At 40.3% G+C, this 27,995-nt stretch overlaps 1 protein-coding gene across 3 annotated transcripts; it reads left to right on the top strand.

The window, feature by feature from the left end:
* On the top strand, nucleotides 1-27,329 carry Mocs2 (molybdenum cofactor synthesis 2). 3 transcript variants are annotated; one of them, XM_028783909.1, is made up of 8 exons: nucleotides 1-99; nucleotides 13,217-13,338; nucleotides 14,649-14,793; nucleotides 18,381-18,508; nucleotides 19,075-19,225; nucleotides 20,038-20,161; nucleotides 22,375-22,435; nucleotides 27,062-27,329. In XM_028783909.1, the coding sequence occupies exons 3-8, from the start codon at nucleotides 14,696-14,698 to the stop codon at nucleotides 27,115-27,117; spliced, it is 618 nt and encodes a 205-aa protein (XP_028639742.1). In that variant the 5' UTR covers nucleotides 1-99; nucleotides 13,217-13,338; nucleotides 14,649-14,695; the 3' UTR covers nucleotides 27,118-27,329. The 3 variants fall into 3 exon arrangements, with proteins under 3 accessions (XP_028639742.1, XP_028639739.1, XP_028639747.1); XM_028783906.1 differs by lacking the exon at nucleotides 1-99 and adding an exon at nucleotides 12,803-12,903; XM_028783914.1 differs by lacking the exon at nucleotides 1-99 and adding an exon at nucleotides 12,803-12,903 and having other exon boundaries at nucleotides 22,375-22,473.
* The last annotated feature ends 666 nt before the right edge of the window (nucleotides 27,330-27,995 follow it).

Below are 27,995 nucleotides of genomic sequence, written 5' to 3'. Positions count from 1 at the left end.
AGGTCTAGATGCAGAACTCTTGGCTACGTTTCCATGTCTGCCTGTGTACCATCAATCTATCTGTCATGCTGATAACAGACAAAACTTCTGAACCTGTAGGTAAGCCCTGATGAAATGCTTTCCTTTATAAGAGTTGCTGTGGTCATTGTGTCTCTTCAAAGCAATAGAACATTGACTAAGAGACCACCTATGGTTCTCAATTTAAGGAGTAGGCTTTAAATAGAATCTGAAATTGGTTGGTTCCTACTATGCTATTTGCCACTATTGTATTGTATTCATGTCTTGTCAGGTTGGTCATTATTGTAGCTCACAGGGCTCAAAGTTGGCTAAGACAGATGATTGACTCTGGAAGCACACTTAGCACTTAAAGTACTATGAAAGCTAGCCAGTATGATTTAAGCTTCCAGCATGATTTCTCCATGTTTTATGACACAAGTATGTGGTGTCTTCAGCAATAGGGTCTTTCTGTTGAGTCCTGGAGAGTATCCAAGAGCATTGGCAATAACTTGTAATCTTTAAAGATCTATAGGACCTCATGGACCAGCAATTCCAAAAAAGGTAGTACATTCCTTGCACTGGGTGTTTTATTAGTGTGTGGTATCTATTAGGAACTTGTTGCTCCATTCTAGGGGAAATTTAAGTTCTTCTTACATGTATGTATGTATAGGATGTATATATTTAGGAAACATCTAAAGTAGTAGGTTTGCTTATGAGTTTTTCAAAAGGTCTTTAGTATTAATCTCTCTGTGTATTTCTTCCCCTATACTGTTCTTCCATCTCCTACCCCATTTGACACTTCCTATTCCGTTATTCACTTGTAACTCGTTGTACCACTGTATTGTTATCTACCCTCCACAGAAACTTGCTTCCATGAACCCTTAATTTCTTGGCCTCTATGAGTATTTCAAATGGATGATATGTATATGAAGATTCAAATACAACATCCAATGATGAGAGAAACTATGTGATATCTTTCTTACTTTGCTTATTTCCAGGACCATCAAATTACCTGAGATTTCATAATTTTATTTTACTCGACAGCTTAATAATATCCCAATAATGGGTTCACTATCAACCCATTAATTGAGGAATCTAGAACTTTGCTATTTCCTGGAAGAACAGAGCTGCAATGAACATGAACCAAAAGGCATCTTTATAGTAGAATATAGAGTTCCTTTACCTGGGATATAGAGTATTTACCTGGGAGTGGTATAGCTGAATAATGTGGTATATCTATTTCTGTCTTTTAGAAGCACCTCTATATTGATTTCCAAAGTAGCTTCACTAGTTTCATTCTAATCAGCAATGAATAAGTGAGACACTTGTCTCAGCTACTCACATCTTTTTTATACACAGAGTTCCACATAGCTCCATGCCTTAAGAAACAGGACAGAATGTATCTCTTTCAATCTAAATGTCATGAGAAAAGGCTCCTTCTGGACAATGATGAGTAACATGGCCCAACTCTAGCCTTCCAATGAAACAACTAGAAAGCTAGTCAAAGCCTATGAACCATTGCTTCTTAGGATTAAACATCAGACAATCAGGACTAGTCTATCATGAAGCCATTAGGGAGGACACGAGAACAGAGCCACTAAGAACCTAGGTAGCATTTCTATATCAAAGTGAAGAAGGAGAAATCTAGGCAGAAATCAATGGTCTTCTTGGGTTAGAGAAACCAAGTAAGCTAGACACAGATATCCTATCACTTTGAACCCAGACAAGGCAAGAGTCCTAAAGACCTACTGATGCTCCCTGTTAAGCACTCAGTTGGATATTGATCAGTGTGTGTGTGTGTGTGTGTGTGTGTGTAAAATATGTATGTGATTCTCTAACCATATAGAGAATCACTATAGAAGATTAAAAGAAAGGATGCTCAGAGCCAGATTATCTGTTATAACTAGGCTACTGGGAAATTTAAAATTGATTAGATAGAGAAACCCAAACAAAATATGAGCATATTCTTTCTTAACAATGCTTTAACTAGCCCAAAGTTAACATCTTTCCTATAATCTTACCTTGTTCCAGGAAAAAAAAAATGAAGGACTATTTGTAGAAATACAAAAACCAATCTCATCCAAAAATTCACTATCTAGCATCTAATAATATTTTTTGGATGTACTAGTGACTTTTACATTAGAGTGACTAAAATGCTTTACAGAAACTACTTAAGGGAGGAAATATTCATTTTTGATTGTAAGTCAGTGGATCCCAGTCCACTGTTGCAGGGATGTGAAGAACGGTTCTGTCAGCAGAGGAGGGAGCATGCAATAGTGAGTATTTACATGGAGAGCAGACAGCAGAAGGCGTATGGATCCTGTATCAGAGCTACCACCTCCAGAGCTTGCTCTAGTGACCCATAAGCCAACTAGGCCCCACTTGCTCAAGGTTCCATGGCCTCCCATAACAGCTCCACCACCCCAAACACAAGCCATTTCAGATTTAAACCATATTAGCAGGCTTCCAAAAACAGAAATATATGGTAGGGGAAATATGGTTAGGGAAAAATAAACCTATCAAGTTAGCAGAAATGACTGAGGTGACAAATTCGACAAAGGAAAATCTTAAAGATGAAAACTTAAATTTGAAATGAAAAAATAAACTGGATTATATTAATCATAAATTAGATATTAAACATTTTAAAAAAATTAGTGAACTTGAAGAATTAGTAATGGATATTATCCAAGGGGGGGAATTAAAGGTGAAAAAAAGAAAGGAAAAGAAGAAGAAGGGAAGAAGAGAAGAGAAGGAAGGAGGAAAGGAAGGAAGGAAGGAAGGAAGGAAGGAAGGAAGGAAGGAAGGAAGGAAGGAAGGAAGGAAGGAAGGAAGGAAGGAAGGAAAAGAGGAAACTAGTTAGTGAACAGAGTAACAATGACCACAGGGGAAGCTTTAAGTATCAATAAATCTTTTTATCTATTTATAGCCCACACAGGAGAAGAGGACAGGAGAAAGGAAGAGAGAAATTGTTTTATTTTAAAAGAAATACTGGAATGTCTAAAATCTTCTAATTGTGACGAAAACTTCAAAACCAGTTTCAATATAGCCCAGTTTCAATATAACTCCAGTTTCGCCAAAAACGAAAGTGGAAAGTATCTGTGTATTGTACGGATGCATCACATTTCGATTAAAAACAAACAAACAAGCAAACAAAAACTATGGCCTATAGGAAAAGGTAGAATAGAAGGTGGGACATCCGGGAGACAGAAAGCATTCTGGGAGAGAGCCAGGCACAGGTGATTCACCTGGGAAGATGTGACTAGTTGGATTCATGGTACATGAGCCCAAGTAGCCAGCCACGTGACAGAATGTACATCAGAGTAAATGGGTTATTTTAAGTTATAATCTAGTCAAAAAAAGAGTCTAGTTATATAGCCAAGGTATCTGTAAATATATTTCGAGTCTGAGTCTTATTTTGGGGGCCTGGGCCTGGGAGGAAGAATAAGACCGAACTTCTACAAATGTTGCCCAGCTTATGGCAACTAGAACCACGCTTACAGCCTAAAAACACCTAGGTGAAAGGCAGATGGTAGTGGTGGTGGTGGCGGTGGCGGTGGTGGTGGTGGTGGTGGTGTATTGTCAGGCTTGCAGGTCAAGATGCCTGGTCTATTTAAAAAAATGAAATCGGACCGAAGCCAAAGCTTCCCAGAACAACACAAGACTAGCAGCTGGGAAGGAGGTTTCTTAGACAAGGAGCAGAAACCTACAGAGAGATAGTATGGAAGGTGGGTTTTTAAAGAAGCTCCTACTGAATTTAAAAACAGAACATAGAAGTTGAGGCTTCTCCCAAGAACAGAACACACCGGTGGTGGCTAGGGAGCTGAGGGAGAGAAACCAGGTTCTGGGTTACAAATGGGCTGAATGCAGCTGATGCCTCCGCAGATGGCAGAACCTGTGGAGTCTTCCTGCAGACTAGAGCTGCGGCATAAACCACTTCAGGTTTTTCCTGCCGGCCATCCCAGTCCAATCCTGTGGAAATTAATGCTCAGTACTCACGGTGAGCAGAAATGTAGCCCTAGGTTGTCTGCTGTGGCCAAAGTCAGTGGAAGGCCTCTCCCTATAAACAAGTAGACAGGGGTGTGGCTAAGAGCAGAACAACAGCCTCTGAGCTAAAATACAGCAGACCCAAGAGTCAGACAGTCAGATCTCTGAGTTCTAGACCAGCCTGATCTACAAAATAAAGTTAGAGCGAAACCCTCTGCTGATAGATAATGCCACTTACAAATGACAGTCTAAAAATAAAAATGACACAATTTTCTTTAAAAATACTATGTAGCTTTTTTCTTAATAATAAAAATAAATAGGAATGTCCCTACTAATCTAAAAAATAAATACACATCAAGCTTAAATTTATATTAAAAGAAGGGAGGATTATGTACATTATAGGTATATTATCCACATATGGTATAATTTCAATTTGAAAGCTAATGATTTTTTCTCTTGCCAAAGGCATTTTTACCTAGAAAAGATCTACCTTGCTAGTCTCTGTAAGGACCCAGAGATAGGGCTCAGGCAGGGTTGTTTGCTTTTTATCTTTCCAGGAGAAGAAAAACATCCAACTAAGGAATCCAGAGACCAGGGGACAAGAGAAACATCTAAAGATTAATAGTGTTAAGTTTATTAACTGTGTGGCATGTTAATTATCAGATTGGCAACACAGAAGGCAAATGCCTTTTGCCAGAGGAAATAAATAAATCAAATAAACACGCAAGTCATAGAGACAATGTGATACTGTTTTACAATATGCTTGAGGGTATGTTTGGGCACTAACATGGAAAAGAATTTAAATAAAGTTGAATATGCGAAAGAATGCTAAGTTAAGAGGGAAAAAAGATGGATAAATCAATCCACATAAAAAGTAAATCTCCAAAACAAGGAGAAAGAGATAAAATTGATATAAATGTTTTCAAGGGTACATAGATACTAAATAAATAAACTCATGACTTGAATCCATTTCTGGGGAAACAAAGACAGAGATGGATAGGTTCCTTGTAAGTTCAAGGTCAACCTGATCTACAGAACAAATACAGGACAGCCTGGGCTACACAGAGAAACCTTGTCTTAATAAATAATTATAATAAATATATTTCATTTTAGGGGATATTTGGACTCCATACAATCTTGTTTTGAATATCAAAATGAAAATGGTTATATGTTCTGGTAACGGTGATATTGTACTTCCTCTTTGAGAGAGGTTAAAATGGAGCAGACCGATAGGATCAATCTATACTTACAATAACTTCAAACTGCTGGGCAAAAAAATATGTTATGTGAGGAGAGAGGCTTTTTGTTGGATCAACAGAAAAGGAAAAAAGGCTTTGGGTTCCATCCAAAATAATAAGAATTAGATTTGGTAGAGTGAGACCTCCTGAAGATTTTGGGTACAGAAAGGAGAAGAAAGAACACGGAGGTGGAGGAGGACACCATGAGAGGAGATGGACCATGGGAACAGCCAGGATTTGGGGTACACCACTGGGGAGGTAGCCAAGCCAGCAGTTAGAAAAGAAGATTAGGGGTTACACCCCTCCCCAGTAATTGTCAAAGCCAAATAAAATAAACACAGTCTGAGTCTCATTCATTCATAAGCTAGACAGGGAAAAGTTTATGTTGGTTCAACCACACAAAGGAAAACCACACCAAAACATGTCATAACTGAGTTGCTTGAACAAGCAATAGGGGAAACGTTTAAAAAGGTTTACAGGAGACGAAGCATTCTATGCAGACACATAAAGTGGAGTGAAGGTGGTTTATAAAAGAACTAATGGAGAAGCAAACTTGGGCACCATTTCTAAAGCACCCAAAAGGGTGGACATCACTAACCAGAAAATATGTAGTTGTTGGGAATGATATTTGTCGACTGCATCAAGTAAGCTGCTAACTCAGACCTGCATGCCCACTGGGTTTTGTCTCTCCACTAAATGGTTGCAGTTCCAGCTTCCTCTTTGTTGCTGTGATGAAACACTATGGCCAAAAGCAACTTTGGGGAGGAAGGACTTTCTTGGCTAATACTCATAGGTCACAGTCCATCACTGAGGGATGTCAGGGCAGGAACTCCAGCAGAAACCACAAAGAAGTGCTGCTCTCTAAATGCTCACTGGCTCTCATGCTTCTGTAGCTTCTCATTTAGTCGAGGACCACCAGCCTATGGAATGGTGCCACCCACAGACCAATTTGATCTAGAAGATTCCTCTATTGTGGCTTCTCCTCTTTGATGAGTTCTTGTACATATTCCCCACTATCCACGGTGGATACATTTCAAGATCTCTAATGAATGCCTCAAAATGTATAGTATCATGTGTATATATGTGATATCTATATATATGTATATCTCTCTATATGTATGTATGTATATACATATATATGTTCCCTTGCATATATAATAGCAAGTAACAATAAAACAAAACAGCATAAGTTGTATATAAAAGTTTCATGAATATAGTCTCTCCTTGTCACAACTGTACTGTAGTGACCTGCAAGTGACGAAGTAGCACTGTGATGTAGGCTATGTGAACTCAGCGCTGTGATATCCTGACAGCCACTCTGATAACCAGGAAGGTCATTGCATGACTAATGGGCAAGTGGATATGCTGGCTGAGGGACAGTTTATGATTCACAGCTCCGGAAAAATGAAAAGATGACAAAGATTTCATCAAACTATTCAAAATTATGTACAAATCAAACTGTGTGATTTCTATCCCCCCCAACCTCCTCCTATGTAATATTTTTGGACTGCATGTAACTGAGATTAGAAAGTGAGATCATGAATAAAGGTAACCATGGTGACCTCTCATTGTAAACACACTGAGAACTTTCCCGTGGGGAGAGGCTTGCTATCATTTTCCCCCCATCTACTATTGGCATGCTGAAAATTTGCAAGTGATTTTTATTTATTTTTGGCTGTAATATATTTCTCCCTTGTTCAACTAGTTCATATTTCATGTTTCTTATGTTATTTGAACTAGCTGAAAGATTTCCCCTCGCCTACTATAATTCCAGTGTATCTCAACTCTTCCCAAGTAGCTCCTTGTCTTTTTCCTATGATTTTATGAGATATACTGAAAAGGTTATCAGCACTAGCCTGTGGGACAAATGAATTCATCTTCTGTTTGCAACTGTACTGAAAAAGCAATGCCTGTTCACTACTTTTATCAGCACTGGCTGTTCTCAGTCTGTAATTGCAGAACTGGGGTTGAGGAAACAGAGATCACATGGCTTGGGAAGGATGTGATCTCATGCTTTACAGACAGGTCTGCTGACCCCTAAAGAACAGGGAAGAGACACAACCACCTGTAGTCTGAGAGCACAAGGCAGGATGAGGGTAGGACTGGAGAAACTGCCTCAGGCATATTGGCCTCATGCTGTTTGTCACAGCTTTTAAAGGGTACTTAGTTCAGCTGCCATACAATGTGCAGTTGCCCTTAGTATCCATGGAGGTGAGGTGCTGAGGAACTGGTCCTAGAATCCTCCCAAGCTGCCCAAACCTGTACAAGCTCCATTCCCTTATGTAAAATAGCATAGTATTTGCATATGATTTATACCAGCCTGTGTACAAGGCTGACTATAGTATAGCATGGTTGGCCTTATGAATAAAGGAAATTTATTGCTCACAGTTTTGGAGGCCAGAAGTGAGGTCTAGGTTCTATGAAGGGACTTCTTCATGTTGTAGACTGACATGCTCTTGCTGTATCTTCACATTATAGAACCAGAGACATCTAGTTCTGTAGGCTCCTGCTTACAAAGGTGTCAAGCCCTTTAACAGGTTTCACTCTTGTATGATCTACTTACCTTCTATACACCTACCTCCAAATGCCATCATCTTGTTGGGGGCCAGGGGCAGGGTTTCAATATAATGCATCTTGGGAGGATGCAGGCGTGCAGTGCCCAGTGCTGGGCCTATGCTCTTTGAGTCCTGAGAGAAACCTGGGCTTCAGATGATATCCAAAGTCTAGCCCTATTTCAATCTTCGGAGGTTTTTAACCACATTTAAGGAGAGGCATCCAGCTTGTGTTCTGTCCTGTATTCCGGAATCAGCCATCACTGCTGACAAAGGCTGAGAGGTGGCGAAGGGTGAGCTTGGCTTCCTTATGGAGCTGTTTTAAGACTAAGACTTGATGTGGGCTCTTCACCAAGACCAGACATAGCCTGTACCCTCTGCAGAAACGGCTCTCAATCTTCTGCTCTTTTTTTTAAGAGAGTTGCTCTTCATTGCTTTTAGGGTTTTCTTTTCCTATCTCCCTCCTAATGCTTCTGAAAAGTCAGTGTTCGGAGCTTTCTAGAATCTATACTATGGTCCTTAAAAAAATTTTGGTTTTCATTGGCTAACAACTCTTTGACCAACCTCCTCTCTCCCCTCCCTGTCCTCCTCCCCTCACTCCATTTCCCCATTCCTCTCCTCTCCCTCCCTTCTCCCTTGCCTCCGCCCTCCCTCCCTCCCTCCCTTCCTCCCTCCCTCCTTCCTCCCCTCTTCCTTATCTGTGCTCTTGCATATCTCTATGTGCACATCTTAGATTTTTTCATCCAACAAAAATTTGAGATCTGGCTTTCTGTTCCCATCTTCAACTGGAAGATTGCTTACTGGTTTTCAAAAATGTTTTTGAAAATGATTACTGTGTCTTTAAGAGCTAGCTCCCTACTTTTTGAGGTGAACGATTTATAATAGAAATAAGTAGTCACAAAGGGAGAGTGTGTGCTTCCTTTGACCTTACTCTTTGAATAAATGATCAAGGATCTGCAGTTTATATGGGATTTATTCTTTACAAATTACTAATGAATAAAAAGAGAAGTATAGCATAATTTCAAACACTCTCATTTGACCATGAAACAGACTTGATAATATGTGTACACCTACAAGGTGCGGTGTGTAAGACGTTGTGAAGTGTGTTCAATAATAGCACGCCTTGTACTAGGCATTCTTTTATAACATGCCTTAATAATAAATCTGTCCTCATAAGTCATTTGTGTGGATTGATGTTTGAAATTTTGGCTCACTTGTTAAAATGCAAAACATAATTTCCATGTTATCATTTTTTTAAAAATTGGCATCCAAAATACTTTAAAGACATTAGTCCAGTGTCTCCTTATCTTACACTGCCCCTAAACATCTTCAGACAGTATAAATTCTGTCGTACTCAAAGAATTGCATAGAGACTGAAATTTCAAGATCTATTTTCTGTATCTTTTTAACATAGCATATGATCATAGGCCTCCATGTTTTCCCATCTGTGAAGCCACGTGGCATTTCAGGAGGGGTTTTTGACATTGAGCAGTAGGTACCTAGCAGCTCTTAGATTTTAATTAATGACTAAAACCAGGTCACAGGAAATGTTTGGATAGAAATAGAAATAGGCTGTGGTTAAGATGTTTGGTGGGTATATAAGACGTTCGGGGTGTTTGTTTTAAATCCCTGAAGTAGGTAGATATGTTGCATTGTTTGTTTTAGAAACAGAAATTTTTTTTTCTACTTGAGGCTCAGTTCAAGTAGATACTAAGCTGTTATTCTTGTTTCCTTTCTGTTGTGATAAAAAAAAACACCCTGACCAAAAGCTACTTAGGGGAGAAAGGGTTTATTTGGCTTGTGGTTCTAGGTTACAGAGGGAGTCACAGCAGCAGTGAGCTGACAACTGGTCACTTCACATCCACAGTCAAGAGGAGAAGGAAATAGGTGCATCATGCTGCCTGCTTGCTTCTGGCTTTATCCATACTTATAAAATTCAAGGCCCAGATCAGGGGGACGTCACTATGACAAGGATGGCCTATTACCAATCACAGTGTTCCCACAGACATGTCCACAGCCAGCCTGATCTATATTATTTCTACCAGGTAATTCAAGGCTGTGGCAGGTGGACATTTAAACTAACATTAGAGCAGTGATGTGCAATAGTAACAGTGGGAAGGCGGGAAGTAGTTACACAATAGTAACTGGACAGGAAATGATGTTAGCTGTGCGTTCAAAATTTGTTAGAAAACATTGATCCTAACCGACATTTCTTGGAAATATGTTTTGAAAAGGAAATGAACATTTTTGGAAATCCATTCTTAAGATAAAGTTACCCTTCTGAAATCACTAGATCCTTTTGTGAAGAACGTTCCTACATTTCTAATATCAGAGTTTAGATATTTTTAAATCTAGAAATAAGATGGAAATATCTTTATCTGAATTCATGTCCTTATTTTTAACTAAATGGAATTTCATACAGTACAGACTGAGAAAATAGTGACTAGATTTTTTAATAATAAATTGTAACTTATACAAAATAAGAATCTTGCTACTAAAGAGGTTAGGCTCTTCCTAGTGTAATTTATTATGGTCCATTATAACTACCCACTTATGTAATCAATGAGTTTGTAACTAAGATAAAGTCTTCAGCATAACATGAAAATATCCTGGTATTAGTCTGGTTTGCAATCAGAACTTATAGATAGGGCTGTATGCTTTTATTCATTGGGTAATGAAGAAAAAAAGTGAATAGAAACTGGAAGTATTAGAGGCCAAAAGCCTTGAAAAGACTCAACCCACTAATAACTCAGAAAAGAGACAGCATGATTTCCAACATAATAGACAGATTTTAAAAAACTAAGTCGTTAAGTTAAGTCCATCAACAGAAAAGGAAAATGTGTGCCATTTGAAAACATTGTTTATTTTAGCTCCTAAAAGAATTTTTAAAGATTTTACTGTTCAGTACTGTGGACTGTGACTTTACACTAAGCAACTCCCCCGGCCCTAAGAACCTTGTAAAAATAAAGAGGTATCATTATGAAAACTATGGAGAAACTTGATGTTTTGTAATTATATACTTCAATTCTGGGCAATTTTTATTAATATTTTCAAAATGAATGGCGTTATCCTGATGTCATGGTCTCATAATGGGATTTTTAATATTTGAATGGAATAAAACTTTATTGAGCTTTGTCTTTGTCATTGTTAAGATTTTATTTTTTTTTATTTTATTATGTGCATGGTTGTTTTGCCTGTATATATGCCTGTATATATGTCTGAGCACCACCTGAATGGATGCTGGGAATTGAAACTGGATCCTCTGGTAGAGCAGCCAGTGCTCTTAACCCTGTTTCATCTCAGTGAAGTTTTTAGGAAGAGTTCTTGGATAATTTTTAAGGCCCCATCTCCCCCGATCAGGAGCAATAGGCTCTAGCCTTTATGTGCAGCAGTTTGGTTGCAAAACTACGTTGAACTATGCGTTATTCTTAGCCTTTCGAAGATATTGTTCATTGCTGTCACTGGATGCGACTGAGGAACCCTGAGTGACTGTCACAGTTTCCTTGTTTACCCAACTGGATGTGGACATAAACCTTAATGTTTAGCAACCTTATCAAAATATATGTTGATGCAAATCATGATCAAGCTTATTCCTCCCCTCAGCCCACCCTCTCCTTCTGTATTTCTATTTCTTCCTTGAACTGGGCACACCTATCTTATCAACTATTTTTCTTCTGGGAATTTGTTAAGCAATTTTACGTTCCCATAGCTTGACACAGAGCGTGAAATGCCCCTTCCTCCCGTATTTGTTACAATTTTGGCAAATGTATTTGGCACAAGAACGTCCTCGGTGAGACTTCCTACAGCAGGCGACCCAGTCACGCCCCCCGCTACTCTAATTTAAACGGTAGGTTGTTTTTGTTTTTTTAACTAAGATTACACTTGGAACACAGTTACGGTTGACCCTCATGAGCCTTCTGCTCAGGACTGAGAGCCGAGCGAGGGCCACTTAAATCCGCGTACCCATGCGCTAGGGAAGGCAGAGACCTTGTGCCTAGACAGTCTGGAAGGGGTCGCTGGCTCAGAAACTCCTGAGCGCCTAGAACACTGAAGTGACAGCTGGATACCGTCTCCACGCTGGGATAAGAACCCGAATCACACACTGGATGGCAGGACCGTATAGGTTAGCCCGGGGAAGGCGAGGCCACCCTGCCGGGTCGGGCGCGGGGCACTGGAATCCAAACGCAGAGCGAACTTTTGTGAGTGAGGAAGGCGGGGCGGGGTGGGGCGGGGCGGGGCCGGGCAGAGAGAAGTGTACACATGCGCAGTGTCCACACAACCGTGTTGAGCACCGCCCAGAAGGTGGAGCATCCTGCTGCGCATGCGTCCGGAGCCACCGGCTCTTCTAGGGTTGGTAAACTTGGTTTGTGGTGCGTAGCGGGATGGTTCCTAGGTGCCAGGTAAGAGTTGGTACGCGCGGACGGGCTAGCCTGGGTGTGGGGCTCCACTACAGCCCGGCCCTGCTGGGGCGCCCCTTCCTCTCCAATTCCTCCAGGGCTCCGGGCCTTGCGGCTGCTGCTTACTAAAAGTCAAGTTCTGTCCCTGAACTCTGGTGTCCAGGTCATGGCCTGCACGATTCCCTTTTGGAGGCTCCTAGACTTTTTTTTCCCGGCCATTCGGGCAGATTCATTTTGACAGACACTTTTTAAAAATTAAAACGCTCCTAAGTAAGAATTATTGTGAGGAAATGTGCATAACCCATGGATTGACAGGCCCTGGATGATTTGCAGCAGCCGTGATTATTGTGGAGATACTAAGTTGTACTGAGTGACAGGTGAACCCTTGTGCATGGTCAGGTCCCTTAGTTCCCAGGCTGATTACACAGGTTTGGCCTAGAAACTACCAGTTTATCCTGTAATTCAAGCCATTTGCTCTGCTGCATGTCAGATGTTCTGTGTTATGTAACTTAATCATAATGTAAGACGGAATCAAAGGTCATATGACCACGGTGAAATGAAAGCTAGGCCTTTGCTGACTGGGTCATTTAATTTACTTGTGTAATCCACCTCCTGACTCAGACCTCTGTTACTTCCTCGCGGCTTATGGAAGAATCGATTCTGTGTCAACTTAAGGCAGACTTACCGTGTCTTCTAAGGAAATGTAGTAGGATTTTAACGTGAGAGGCCTGAAAGGTATGCAGAAGTCAGAACTGAGGTTAAAGCTTTTTGTCTCAAATATGAATCAGTGGATATCTTGAAGTGTTTTGTTTGCTTTTGTTTTTGGAGACAAGGTTTCTCTGTGTAGCCCTTGCTATCCAGGATCACACTTTGTAGACCAGTCTGGTCTTGAGCCCACAGAGATCTGCCTGCTTCTACCTCCCGAGTGCTGGGATTAAAGGCATGTGTTGTCACCACTAGGCAATACTGAAGTTTTACGAGCCATTGCATTTGGGAAGGGAGGAGACTTCTTGGTGTGAGTTATTTAGAGTCTCCCCTCTCCTTTCAGATTGAAGTGTTGTATTTTGCAAAGAGTGCTGAAATAGCTGGAGTTCGCTCGGAGACCATTTCTGTGCCACAGGAAATCAAAGCATCGCAGCTGTGGAAGGAGCTAGAGACTCTCCATCCTGGGTAGCTAAAGTTGTAGAGTGCATATGATGAACATGCAAAGGTTTTTAAAATGTGGAAATTATGTGTGAGTGTGTGTATGTGTTTTAACAAAAGAGTACTAGTTCTGTTTTTCTTGAAAATTTAAAACTCTGGTGTTTAGAGACATTCAATTACCACAAGGAACATTACAGATAAGTTACTAAAAAGACAGTCAAGTGGATGCCCCTAGATATTTTTATGTAATTTACAATCATTTTTATAATCTCTAAGACAGAAAAATGTAAGTTCTGCCTTTTATAGCCTAAGATGAAAAATTTAAAGATGCTGTTAAAGATGTACACTGTAAACTTTTCTGTCCTTTTCTCTTAATTTTGAGATTAAAAGAAAAATGAAGTATAACAAGCCCTACATGCTTCTGAGGTTTGCTTTGATGATATTTGAAAATTTCCCACTGGCCCTTGAAAATCTGAAATTTAAATTATCATTTTTCCCTCAAGCCCTTCTGGGATGAAATATAAAAGGGTTTGAAAACGGAGAGAGCTTTCACCCAGAGCTCTGCTCCGTGTGGAAGGTGCTACACTGGCAGCTCCCAGCCTGTGCGCTGTGACCCCTGTGGGAGTCGAGTGACCTTTACACAAGGGTCACATCTCAGAGAGCATATCAGTTATTTATATTACGGTTCATAACAGCAGCCAAATGACCGTTGTGAAGTAACAATGAAGTAATTTCATGGCTAAGGATCAACACGATGTGAGGACAGCTGTACTAGAGGATTGCAGCATTAGGTAGGTGCCACACTGTGTGCACAGAAGGAACTACTTCTCCCTGGCTAGAAACCACTCAAATCATTTTTTCCTTCAGTGAAAAGTTGGCAAGACCTTTGCACCATTTTTGCCCACAGCCAGCTTCATGTGAAAAGGATGTGTTCTGGTTGGGAAGTTTTTTTTGTTTTGTTTTCTCTAAAGTTTTGAATATTAGGCCTGTAAACTTGTCTGTCCTTTTCTTTAGAATACTCCAAAGTTTCTGAGATTAAAAGGAAAGTGAAGTGTAACAAACCCTACCGGCTGCCGAACTTGGGTTTTATGATATTTGAGAATTTCCCACAGGCCTGACTTTTGGGGCTTTTGTATTTTTTTCCCCCAAACACATGACTTTTCAGCAAAGAGTACAACCTAACGTATTTTTGTGATCAAGCGTGTTCTTTGAGGGAGATGTTCTCTACAGAGTGGGAGTTAGTGCAATACCTTTGTGCGTGAAGTGTTACCCAATGCTGCTGAGGAGGAGCTGGGAGGAGCAGTTCACAGTGCCTCATCAGGCTGTTTCTCCTTCAGGCTGGCTGATGTTAGAAACCAGGTGATATTTGCTGTTCGTCAAGAGTATGTCGAGCTTGGAGATCAGCAACTCCTGCTTCAGCCCGGAGACGAGGTTGCCATCATCCCGCCAATCAGCGGGGGATAGTGCATCTGAGCCATCTGGGTAAGGTGAAGGACCGGTCACAGGATACCTTGTGGGTGGTTTGCTGATACTGTCTATTCTTTGTGAGTCAGTCTGCACCAGTCCTTTACCTAGGCAGCAGCCATTGGGATGACTGCACTGATGATAGGTAGTGATGAATACTGTCTACCGTCTCCCATGACTCCTAGAGGAAGCAGTTGGATGTGTTCATTATATTCATTTAACATTGCTCTTTGAGATCTTATTATGCTTGCATTTTGATGGTGGGAAAATAAATTCAGAAAAATTTAAAACAAAACAAAACAAAACAAAACAAAAACCCTTGTCTTTGGGGACTGGGGAGGTGGCTCAGTCAGTGAAGTGCTTTCATGAGGAAGAGACCTAGAACCTCTGCAGAAGCTAGATGTGGCGACACATTCTATTAGCCCCAGTCCTGGAAGGCAGACACAGATGGACCCTAGGATGTGCATACAGTGAAGCAGTTGAGGAAGGCACCAATGTTGCCATTTGGCCTCCATTCAAATGTCCACGGTGTTCAGGTTCGTGAATACACATGCATACATACACATACAAACAAAATTTTGCCTTGACCACATGTGGCCACACATGCCTTTCGTCACAGTAGCAATTTGAATTCATCTTTGTAGCATGATCTTGTTTACTTTTTAACAGATGTGATTACTTATACCTGATAATAGCTTCCTTTGTCCAGCACAAAGGAGCAGCTTATCAGCTGTGTGGCAATGGAGCTCCCCGGGCAACTTAGTTCATGGTGGAGTGAGATGCCTATAAACATTCTTCATGGTAGTTTGGAAGAACCCAGTTTAAGGATCAAGTCAAACAGCTTGCTTTATTGTCAACTGAAGAATAAATAAACTGCAAGCTAAATTATTTTTGATTAAAAACTCTTTAAGCTGTAGATTAAAAAAAAAAGAGATAGAAAAAAATTCCCCCCAAAGCAACAATTTGGCCCCATTGAAAACAGGCCATAGGTGTCTGTTTTCTCTGCCTCCCTTTCCTGGAAAGCTATGTAGTAGATACCAGCATGTTCACACTTAGGGAACTTTCTCAGGCCTGCTGCTGGGCACACAAGGATTCCCTGTGAAAGATATATCTCAGTTTCATGATCACATTCTGATCAGCATATCACCATGAAAATCTCAGGGAGTTCTAAGACGCTATTTTTCAGAGTTAATTCAAAGAGCAGCGTGCTGCTTTTAAAAGCCCATGTATGTAACTGCAGCTATTCAGAAAGGTGAGAGCGATTGCTAATAGGATTGGACAATGTTTGAATGAGCTCGGCCTGGGTTATCTTGGGTGGTGTGAGAACCCGAAAGCCACTCTTGAGTAGTCTTGTACAATCAGAGGTGCAGGAACTTAGTATGGGTAGAAGCATGATCTGGGTTTGGTGTTATCAGGAAAAAAATTACGTGTAAAGCAATGGTTCTTAACCTGTGTGTGTGTGTGGGGGGGTCAGACAACCCTCTCACAGGGGGTCATATATCAGATATCCTGCATATCATATTTATAATTCATAACCGCAGTAAAATTACAGTTATAAAGTAGCAACAAACTGACTTTATGGTTGGGGGTCACCACAACATGAAGAGCTGTACTGAAGTGTTAGGAAGGTTGAGAACTGGTGTGAAGGGTGTAAGCACCTCAGGTGGCACACAGAGAAGGGGAGAAATCCTGGGAGCCAAGTGCTGGTTTGTTTTGTTTTGTTTTTTTTAGTTGGAGGTAGGGAAACAGGCGCTGGATTAAGACTTCTTGAGTTCTCAGCACTTTGCCCAGGTCTCTGATAACTTTTCTGAGGCTTCTTTCACGTTTTTCTGTTCAGATGAATTCCACAGGATTTCTATTAGACTTCTCATGGCGTATAGTATAAGGTCCTCTTACCTGGTCAGCCTCAGGCTAGCCTCTCCCCTTTACTCCTGTGCTTGTCAGTGCACCATATTCTTTCTTGTCCCATAATCTTGAAATTTGCCATTCCCTTTCATCACCTACACCCTGTCCCCATTTCTCCATGTCACTTCTTATCTCTCAGGTCTCAACTTTGAACATTACCTTTCTAGAAAGACCTTTGGGGTCCCTTTATCTGCAATAGTACCGAAACGTGTCTCAGAAATTTGTTTATTTCTATTAGGTTGTCACAATGTGGTAGATTTGTGATTGCTCTTACATTTTTTTGCATATCTTGTGTGTATGTGTGTTTGTGTGAGTGCACATGCGCGCACGCACGTGTGCATATGTGTATGTGTGTACATGTATAAATGTACACATGCTGCAGGGTGCATATGAAAGTCAGAGGACAACTTGTAGGAGTCAGTTTTATGTCCTGGGCATGAAACTTGGTAGTTAGCCTTGGCGACAAGGACCCTTACCTTACCTGCTGAGCCATCTTACTGGACCTGTGGTTCTTCATTGGATTGTTTCTCCTGTTCAGATACACTCTGAGGTCAAGAGCCTGTGCTTTTGTTCCCTGCAGACCAGTGCCCAGGGTACTTCTGGCTCTTAGTCATTTGTCTTAGTTAAGATTTCTATTCCTATGATGAAACACTGTGCCCAAAAGCAAGTTGGAAACCAAGAAGTTTATGTCTGTTTACCACTCCAGACCACACTCCATCACTGAGGGAATTCAAGGCTGGAACTGAAGCAGAAACCATGTTGGGATACTGCTTACTGACTTGGTCCTCATAGCTTGTTCATTATGGTTTGCTTCATCTGCTTTCTTACAGCACTCAGGAGCACCACTCTAGGGGTGGCACTTCCCACAGTGAGCTGGGTCCTCCCACCTTAATCATCCACAAAGAAAATGCCCCACAGGCTTACTTTCCTACAGACCAATCTGGTGGCAGCCTGAGATTTCCTCTTCCCAGATAACTCTAGCTTGTGTCAAGTGGACATAAAACTGCCCACCATAGTATAAACAGATGGCATGGCATAATGCTGTTTAATGAATAAATGAAAAACTCCAAAAGACTTTATATGGTACCCGGAGGATAGGTGCAAAGGTGTTATCTTTTTTCCTTTAGAACTTAACTTGGCTTGAGCAGGGTTGTGATAGGCTCCTTCTTCCTGTGGAATCATCATCTCTTCTCTTTTCCTGTCTCTTGCTTGAATAAAGGAAAAGGCCATTCTGCGTGTGCGGCTGGCTTACATAGTGGTTAGTGATGTTCTGGATGTGGGACTTGGTTATTTAATGGTTAGTGATGTTCGGAGTATTGGACTTGCTTACTTGATGGTTAGTGTATTCTGGGTATAGGGCTTGGTTGCACAGTCATTAGTAACGGCATACATATAGATATAAGTGATGATACTTCAACTGTATCGTGCTGAGAGATGAACAGCAGTCATGTTCTCTGGGTGTATTGGCATATGACATGGACACATACATGCTAGTAATGATGCTTATATAGAATTCCTGTAGCTTCATGAGGAAGTATGATAGTTGTATTGGTTTGTTAAAACCTTGGACTTAGTTTGTATCACTCAAATCAAATCCTCCACTTCCCACCTAATATAGAAAACATGGACCTGGAAACAGTGTGTAAGTCGAGTGTTCCTTCTGCCACTCTTGCGAAGGGTTGTTGACATCTTCTTCCTAGGAACGACGCGGATGAAGTTCAGGAGAAACCTAAAGACATAGTACAGTTCACTGCCGAGAAGCTCTCAGTGGGTGAAGTGTCACAGTTGGTGGTGTCCCCTCTGTGTGGTGCCGTGTCTCTCTTTGTAGGTGAGTTTGTGATTTTCTGTGCTTCTACAGGGTAGAATCCAGGGAGTGTTCTCCACGTTGGTGTCAACAGTCAACAGATGTACAATACTGAGTGACAAGCCAAAATTGCCAGTTTTAGTTTTATCTTAGTTACTTTTTTGATTAACAAGCCATATTAAATTACAGGGATGATAAAGCATGGTAAAAGTCAATGCTAAGAGAGAAGTTTCATACATTCCAAATGTTGAGATAAAATATATATTTACAATAAAGCTGGGAACACAAATATTTTCCTTTTAAGTATAAAGTGCTGTTGGTAAGAGAGCACTACAGCTCGGTCTGTCCTGTGATGCTTTTAGAGAGATTGCTTAATTATTATTATTTCTGATCATCTTGGAGAAACTCATGTTTGTTCTCCTAACCAAGTTTTGCTTGTAGAAAATGTAAAGTATGTTTTAGACAGATGCACACTACTTCTTTGTAATTTAGAAATAATTCTTTTTAAAAGAATTATGTAAATGAAGTATTTCTGTTATAGGGGAAATCTTATTTTCCTTGTGTGATTTTTTTTTTATTTTGTTTTTTAGGGACTACGAGAAATAACTTTGAAGGCAAGAAAGTCATTAGTTTAGAATATGAAGCATATGTACCAATGGCAGAAAATGAAATCAGAAAAATTTGTCACGACATTAGACAGAAATGGCCAGTGAGACACATAGCGGTGTTCCATCGGCTTGGGTAGGATCTTTTGATCTTTTGAATGGTGAATATGGTTTTCTCTAGAGGACAGTGGAAAAGGGCATACAGCATTTACCTTGATTGCTAGTTGGGTTGCAGCTTTGGATGCCCTCGCCACTTCTTCTGCTATAACAAAATGTAACTGCTGCTAAGCACTTCAGGTCCTGGGCCACAGTGCCTGTGGGAGCATCTGCCTAAATCCTTGACCCTAGACAGTTGTTCTGGGCTCTCAGCTTAGAATGTGGGGAAAGTTGGCTCCAGATCTGAAGCCATTAAAACAGTTGGTTTCTCATACCACCAGAAAGAGTGCCGTTCCAGGATTTCAAAAGAAGCCATCAATTAAGACATCTGTCATTGTTATTAGCTATAATTTTATTACTAACTGCTAGTGTTACTGGGTGTTGCCAATCCTGTTGCTTAAGATTAATTGGTATTTATTTTTTTAATGCTACATTAAGCCTATGTGGTCACCCTGTAGTCTGTTTTAGACCTTGTCTCATACTGTAGCTTGTTTGAATCAGGTTTATTGAATTAGAGAGAAGACCTTTTCTTCTTAGTCCGCATCAAAGAGTTTTTATGGATAGATGCTAATGTCACTGAATATAACAGGTAAATTATCATTTTCTAGGTAAACTAGATATTTAAATACAATAGAATTGCTCTATATATATTTAGTAAATATACATAAATATATACATAATATATATATACATAAATATATATAGTGAGTGTTTTTTTTTAACATTTTTACTAGTTTCTTTGATGTGTGAGTCAGGAGATAACAGCGATTTCTTTTCATCATCTCGTTAAAGTTTGGTTGCAGTGTCAGAAGCAAGCACAGTTATTGCTGTGTCCTCACCTCACAGAGCTGCATCCCTTGAAGCCGTGAGCTACGCCATTGATTCTTTAAAAGCCAAGGTGCCCATATGGAAAAAGGTGAGTGAGGAAAATAACCCATTTTGCCACTGGGAGATGATTTTATTCTTAGAGAAAAGATGGGAATTAAAAGCCTGTTCCAAATTTGGCTTTATATGGCTTGCTTGCCTACAGACTCTTGTTCTCCTCAGCTGTGAAATAGCACATTTATGCAGAGACTGTTTTCAAAGTCTAACCGTGTGTGTGTGTGTGTGTGTGTGTGTGTGTGTGTGTGTGTATGCATGGTGACAAATGAGCCTCCACAAGGGCTGGCAGGTAGAATTTCTTATTCACACTGTTTCTGGTTCATAAGGTAAAGGCCCCTTCAGTTAGGACTTTATTCAACTTTATTAACGAGATGATGAATAAAGTCCTTTTTTCTTTGGAAAGTAAGAATAATGTTGGCCTCTTTGTGTCTGGCTAAAATAGCAATCCCTGAAGGCAAAAGAACATTTGCCTAGTGGTTTTCTTTTCAGGGTGGAGACTGTGTTTGAAAAAAAATATTTAATGGATGGATTAGAAAACAAATAGGTACCAGACATGGTGTCACGTATCTACATTCCAGGCATTGTGGGAGAATCACAAGTTTTAATCGGCCGTAGGCTACATAGACCCCATCTCAAAAAAAAAAAAAAAAAAACCACACACACACACACAAGCATCGCTAGGACATTCTGATGCGTTTTCTGCCTGTAAGTCAAACAAGAACAAGTCACTCTGGTTAAATGGGCATTTGCATGGACAACCTCCCCTCCCCACAGTTGTGTAGAAGCATTGGATGGACAGTTCTGCATTTGGAATTGTGTACTTTTGCATCTGAGTCCAGGGTCCCTGAGTTGCCCTCAGAAGTGTGGCTGTTCCCAAAGCTGAGAAACTAATGACAGCTCAAAGGATCAGAAGAACTACACACAGGGCCAGGACTATCCTCAAAGGCGTGGCTCAGTCAATGGGAAAGATGAGCAAGTGGGACACAGAACCACAGTCTGTGAAATTTAGTGGACACATTTTCTGAGTAAAACCTGATTCTCTCTGGGCTAAAGACGTTGGGGACTACTTTGGAATTACAAGATAGGGTATGTGTATGGCACTCGTGATTCTGAGAATGTAAGGCAAGCCTAGACAAGGGAAAGGGCTTGAAAACACTCCAAATGAGGTTCCAGCCAGATGGCAACGATAGCTGTCTTTACTGCAGTGGAGAGGACGACAGGCAAGTCAGCAGAGGAGGCCCAGCCCTGAAGTGAGAGCAGGAAGTGAGTGGGCATACACTCTCACGTTATGCCTTGAGGAATAGTGGACTTTGTATTTGCTGTTCTTCCTTGTAGAGGGGCAGGGAAGTACGGGTGCTCAGAGGCAGTCAGACAGAGCAGGGACCTGGACCTTGTCTGGGAACAAACGAGATTCTGGTGACCTACCTCATGAGATGCAGCACAGACCTTATACACCAAGGATTTAAAATAGCTGCTCTGAGGAACCCGAGAAAGAAATTCCACAGTTTAGTAGAGAAGAGAAGGGAGTGGGGCAAGAGGAGGGGAGGGGAAAGGAGAAGAAATGAGTCTAGAGGTGAAAACCACAAGAACGCATTTAAGGGCAGTTGAACTTGGGTTCTCTTGCTGTGAGAATGAGATGTGATCAGTGTTTGAAGAGGTGACGATTTTCTTCTTCCTTTTCATAGTTGTCTGAGTTTCAGTCTGATTCTTTGCCTAGCCCACACTTGAAGATCATCTGAGACACAGGAGAAGGGGCTGGAGGCAGGTTAGGGCACTGCACAGAGGTCACACCAGACTGAAGCGCAGGCCTCTTTAAATACTTCCCTGTACTCATGTGACTTCACGGCTGGTGGAAATCCAGTCCATCTTCTCTTTTACTGAGGTTCAAGTAGATGCACTTGCAAAGAACAGTTTAAAGCTAAAGGCGTTCCATTTTCTCATACAGAACTTAATCCTTGATAAATAAAAGTTTTATCAAAAGACATGAAAGACACGGTAGCCCACATGGGATTGCTTATGCTTTTCTGTAGTTGCATTGTGTCTCGTGACAGCTTCTGGCCTGTCATTTCCTAGTTGAAGTTAGAAGAACATGTGTAAGGAACATGTATTTATGCTTATGTTCTTGGTGCCTCAGGAAGTGTCCCTTACGTTGTTAAAAAGTGTGGGTAGATGTGCTATTTACTGGTCTGAAGTATTTTCTTCTTATTAACTTGCATTTTGAACACCTGCTCTGGTTCTTGTTTTTAGGAAATATATGAAGAATCAACATCAACTTGGAAAAGGAACAAAGAATGCTTCTGGGCAGCTGGTGACTAGTCAATTTTGGTGCACTAAATCTTAAATTTGGTAAATCATTTCAGAGGTTACACGAATGGAGAAATGGCGAAGTGCGTGAGTGTGTGGGATGAGGGGCGCCGAGGAGGACCTAAAGACAGGAAGAAAGGGCTTAACTTAAGCCTGCGATAAGGTCCGAGATAGACTCCTTCTGTGACTAACTCCTAGCTGTAGCCAGCTCACAATGAGCTGCAGCCTTCCTTTGACTACCAGCTATCTCAGGAAGACCTCGCTGTCCCAGAGTGTATCGACAGCCTCGTTATCGGGCCTGTATTACAAAATTTGGCAGAATCAGAAAGTCATTCTCGATTTTGATATTATATACTTTACATAACTTAAAAGTGAACCTAAATAAATCATGATTTTAAGCAGTCTAAAAATAGATTCTGTTTCTTTTTCAGTCAATGATAATACCTAAGGGATTTTACATTACAGAGACCACTGTGACTTCCGAATCTATAATTATACAGTAAAGCTTTTTATTTCATTAGTTGTCATATCTCATCACTGTACAAATTAGCATAAAATTGTTATAAAACTAACCAGCAGCAAGGTGGTTTATGTTAAAATGATATATGATGTTTAAAAGTTGGCCCACAACTATTTGAGGAGATTGTGTAATTATTTATTAAAGTAGTTTGGATAGTTTTCATAATATTTATGTAACACTAGCCTGTGTGAAGTTATTGCTAAACAAATTAAATTTTCTGCAAGATTTTTATACCAAACATACAGTTTTTGATTGGTGAATCTATCATGGCAGGTTTGAATAGTCTCTTAAACTTTGATTTTTTTTTTCAGTTTTATTGCCATGTATTCAACAAGTAAAATATACTTAGGTTCTATAATGTGATGTTGTGATGCTTAAGACTGTGTGATCATCACAACCCAGATGATTAACATATCCATCACCTCACACAGGTTCATTGGGGAGACTTAAGATGCATTCTAAGCTCAGAAAGAATTAAAATACTAGCAGGGCTAGAGAGATGGCTCTTCCAGAGGACCCAGGTTCAATTCCCAGCACCCGCTTGGCAGCTCACACTTGTCTGTAACTCCAGTTCCAGGGTTTCTGACACCCTCACATAGATATATACAGATATACATGTAGTCAAAACACCAATGAACATAAAAGAAAAATAAATTTTATATGTGTGTGTGTATGTGTAGTGTAAAAATATAAAGTTGGGCAGTGGTGATACATACCTTTAATCTCAGTACTCAGGAGGCAGAGGCAGGAGGATCTTTGTGAGTTAAAGGACACCCTAGCAATACAAAGTGAGTTCTAGGACAGCCAGAACTACACAGAGAAATCTTGTCTCAGAAAACACATACACACACACACACATACACACACACACACACACACACACACAAACATATCTATCGGCACAGTTGGGTAATTTTTGTCATAGAATTAGCATTGCTCACAACAAGAATAAAAACTACTTTTTTAAACACTTAGATTGAAAGGATTTCCCCTTGTTTTGAAAGGTTCTTCCTGTTATATCCAGGAAAAACACATCTTACCTAATTAGCTCGTATATTCAAGGAATGTTCTCAGAATGCCTGTCCTATCACAAAGTCCGAACCCTGCCCTCCACCTTTACTGTCATGGGAAGATTATCTGTCCCAAGTGGTTGTGAGTGGCAGGGCAGTTGTGCATCTTCGGGAATCTCTTGGTTGCTTGGCCTGTCTCTGTTCTTGGCTCATTCCTAGGGATTGGGTAAGTAGGACACTAGGAAGAGAGGAAAAAGCTCCATCCACCTTCCTTAGTGGTCGGGGGTCATCTGTCTGTCTCAGCCTTCTCTCACTCTAGAACCTTCCTGTCCTTCCTCTGAGCTTTAGTCTGTGTTTGTGGGGGATCAAGGGCTGGGGGTTGCAGTCACTTTCTCTATACCTGAAAACAGATGAAGTTAGTAGGCCTGTGTATATTAGGATTTCACAGCTGTGGTGTTAATAGGTTGCTTTTAATGTTAATGGGAGTTACTTTCAATTTTTAATCTCTCTACTAGAACTGAGAATGGTAGTCCATTCCTTTAACACTAGCATTAGAGATGATCTCAGAGTTTGAAGCCAGCCTCGTCTACATAGTGAGTCCCAGAACAGCAGGGTTACATAGAGAAACACTGTCTCAAAAAAACAAAAACAAACAACAACAACAAAAAGATTGTCCTATTCAGATGTTCTTTAAAAGGACTTTATCAAAGATAATTATGTTATAAAGAATATAGAGCAGTTAAAAATGGTTTTAAACAATTGTGCCATCATTAAGTAGGCGTGCTTTATGCAGTGTGGAACCCAGACTACTGTGCTCCCAAGTCTCCGGCATGCAGAATTTGACTTGGGACATGCTGGAAGCACCAGAATGGAGCATCCTTGAAAGTTTGTAGAGCACAGCACTGGAATTCAACAGATGATCCAGACATCCTTACCATAGCAGGAGTGGCAGAGTTAATTGGTTGCTGAGAGGTTAAGGGGCTGACGTCATCCTGACATGTAGCCATTGCCAGCTGGCTATTAAAGCAGGTCGAGGAATGGTTTTAATCGAGCAGCGTCTTTAACAGATCGCTTGCTTTGGACTGTGGCTGTGGGTATGAGGTGACTTCCCGTAAGAAACACAGTCACCATGAGCTCACGTTGGTACTGCAGATGCTTTTGAGAGGCTAGAGAATGGACGGGGTCTTGTCTTCCCATGAAAACAAGAGCAGATGTCCAGTCGTTGATGTAGCCTCGAGTTTTATTTTGCGTATTCTGTAGGGTTACAATATGTCTTCAGAATGTTTTGAGAGAAATGATTAAGAAGCAGTCCTTTGAATCCTGGTTTTGACTTTTTGAGTATGAACGTCTTGGCTAATAGGATTTCTGGGTGAGTCTTAAATCTAGTTGCTTTGCCTTCCCTTCATGGTCCAGGCCTTGTAGACTAACTACAGACATCACCTAATGGCCATGCTGCCTCTACCACTTCCAGCCTTACTCATCTTTCTAGTAAGAGCCTTCTCATAGGTCCTGGGACCCCAGGACCTATGGTTACCTCTGTGATCCAACAGAGTAGCCTTCCTCCACACCCCCCATTCTGCTCCAGGCTTGCTGCTTTGCTGTGGCTGGTGTGGGCAGGCTACACCTGCCTTTTCTACATTGATGTATGTACTGTGCTTCTTCTCTTCGTTCCAGTCTCTGAACATTATTTCTACAGAGAGCCTTCACAGACCTCCCTGCATAAAAGTAGAATCCTGTCCATTTCCTCTGTCTCATATTTGTTATGGTACCTAATGCTACCTGAAGAACTACATCCAATAGTTTATCACTGCCATTAGCTTCAACTGCATGGGATTCAAGGGCTATGTCACCAAAGTGCCTAACCAGTGCATGAGTTTACAGTATGTACTCAAATATTTATTGAATGAATACTTGTGCTGTTAGTTTCACATACTGTGTCTCAAATTAAACACGCTTGACATGTAAGTTGTACCACATACAGATGTGAAAAAGCATCTGGTTAAACATAACTGGGCAAGCATAGCTATTCTAGACTACTGTGTGTTGTAATTAGTTGAATCATCCAGCAGAGGGCAGTAGATTCAGGGCTATAATTGTGACTGAATTAAATCTTGTATTGACTTGAATCAAAGAGTTCAGTTTAATGTAGCCATTCTATAAGGCTGGCGTGGTCTTCAAGTGTGATCTAATGTTTTATCTTTAATTGCTATCTTATTTAAAAATTAAAGGTTACAATAGGTGAGAGACAGACTGTTAAAAAGTGTTTATAGTTTTTAATGCTAATATAGAATTAGTAAAAGGAATCATTTACCTTTTACACATGAGTAAATATAAAATTATACAGTGGCCTGCATGGGACAAGATGATGGCTTTGATAAAGGTTTTAAATGCCAGCATCAAGAAGTGGACATAATGTCCCACCCTGACCGATTAGCCATTTGCAATTGACACCTGCTGGGAAAAGGGAAATGAATAGAGTGCCACTCAGTGTGTCAGCGCCTTCCAAGGAAGACCTGCCGTGGCCAACAGAATGGATTCCATGCTTTTCTGTGCTAATTTTGTTGGTTTTATTTTGTCTTTTTTTTCCTTTCCTTTCGAAGAAAAAAAACATAAAGTCAGATAAATAGGGAGGTGAGAGGATTTGGGAAGAATTGAGTGAGGGGAAAGAATATCTTGAAAATACTTTGTATACAACTTTTTAAATTAAAAAAAATCAATCCTATTTCTGTAAAGGAAAAATAAAAATAAACCCCAAAACCAGAAAACTAAAAAGAAAATGACATGTTTTTTCCTCTAGCCTTGTATCTTAAACACAGTTCCAGTTTTTCATTTTGTTTTGTTTGTTTTGTTCTGTTTGGGTAGAAGTCGACATGAAGAAATGCCCGATACCCAAATGGGGGCTATCTTAACATTGATAGAGGCGGCAACACACTGACACTCTACTTACACTGCAGCAGTCTGCCATGCACACAGAGACGGCAGTCTGTAAATATGTCTAGCTTTAATTCTTCAGTGTGTTCACTTTGGTGTGTTTAAATTTTTTTAAACATTTAAGCTCCCCCACCACTTAATATTCAAATGTTTTAATTGTGCTTTGCAGGTTGCAGCACATCAGATGCTTTAATTTTCTGTGAGAACAGAAACTTATGCTACTGAAAGCCTGAGTTGTGTAGAATTGAATTTTGAATATGTGAGCTGGAGCAAAAGGAGTCCCTAAGACATACTGAGATGTGTGATGTTGCAGTAAAAACCCAGCGAGAGAGCAGCCGACTGTCAAAACAAGTTTAATGATATTTAACAACAAGGTCTGAAAGGGATGATTTACAGTTAAATAAAACGTTTCTGTCTGGTTCTTGTGCTTTTCTTTATGTCAATTACTAAAATTTGATTGTTTTTAAGAAGTCAAATAAATTCACCAAGTTGGTGTACAACAAATACATTCAACTTACATACTTTTGGTGGACAGAAAAATGACAAGACATTTAATGAAAACCAGCAAACATCACATCTTACCAAGATTACGCATCACGTGAGAAGGAAATAAGATAGTTTCCTTTTTAAAAATTAGACCACTCTAATACAGCTGTGCAATATATACATTTACATTTCGGCTTCGTTTGCCAAAATCAAGTACAAACATACAATCTATATATTTACACAATGACTATCTATGTCTTTATACTTTAAAATTCAAAGTAGTAAATATGGAACTTCCAACTTTTCCCCCCATGTTTATCTTTTGCCTCTGGATGTTTACTCTTTCCTGCTGATGACAACGAGCTTCTGGAAAGTACATGAAGGGCGTGTCCTAGGAGATTGTGTGTAGAATTGTTCTTTGTGTGCAAGGAGACAGATGAAGGAGCTAAGCTGAGTCCTGCCTTCTGTTTAATGAGCTCTTAATGAGATTTTCACATGTTGGGTTCAGCTACATATCAGGATAGATATGGTATAGCATCATACTTTATAGTTTAGAATAATCACTTAGGTGACCATCATAAATTGGCCTTAGTTGTCTTTATTCTTCACAGTTAAAA

This window comes from Grammomys surdaster, unplaced genomic scaffold, assembly GCF_004785775.1.
Source record: "Grammomys surdaster isolate TR1022 unplaced genomic scaffold, NIH_TR_1.0 99, whole genome shotgun sequence".
In the NCBI taxonomy this organism is placed as follows: domain Eukaryota; kingdom Metazoa; phylum Chordata; class Mammalia; order Rodentia; family Muridae; genus Grammomys; species Grammomys surdaster.
The sequence above is the reverse complement of the archived record's forward strand: the minus strand, read 5'-3'. Positions and strand labels throughout refer to the sequence as shown.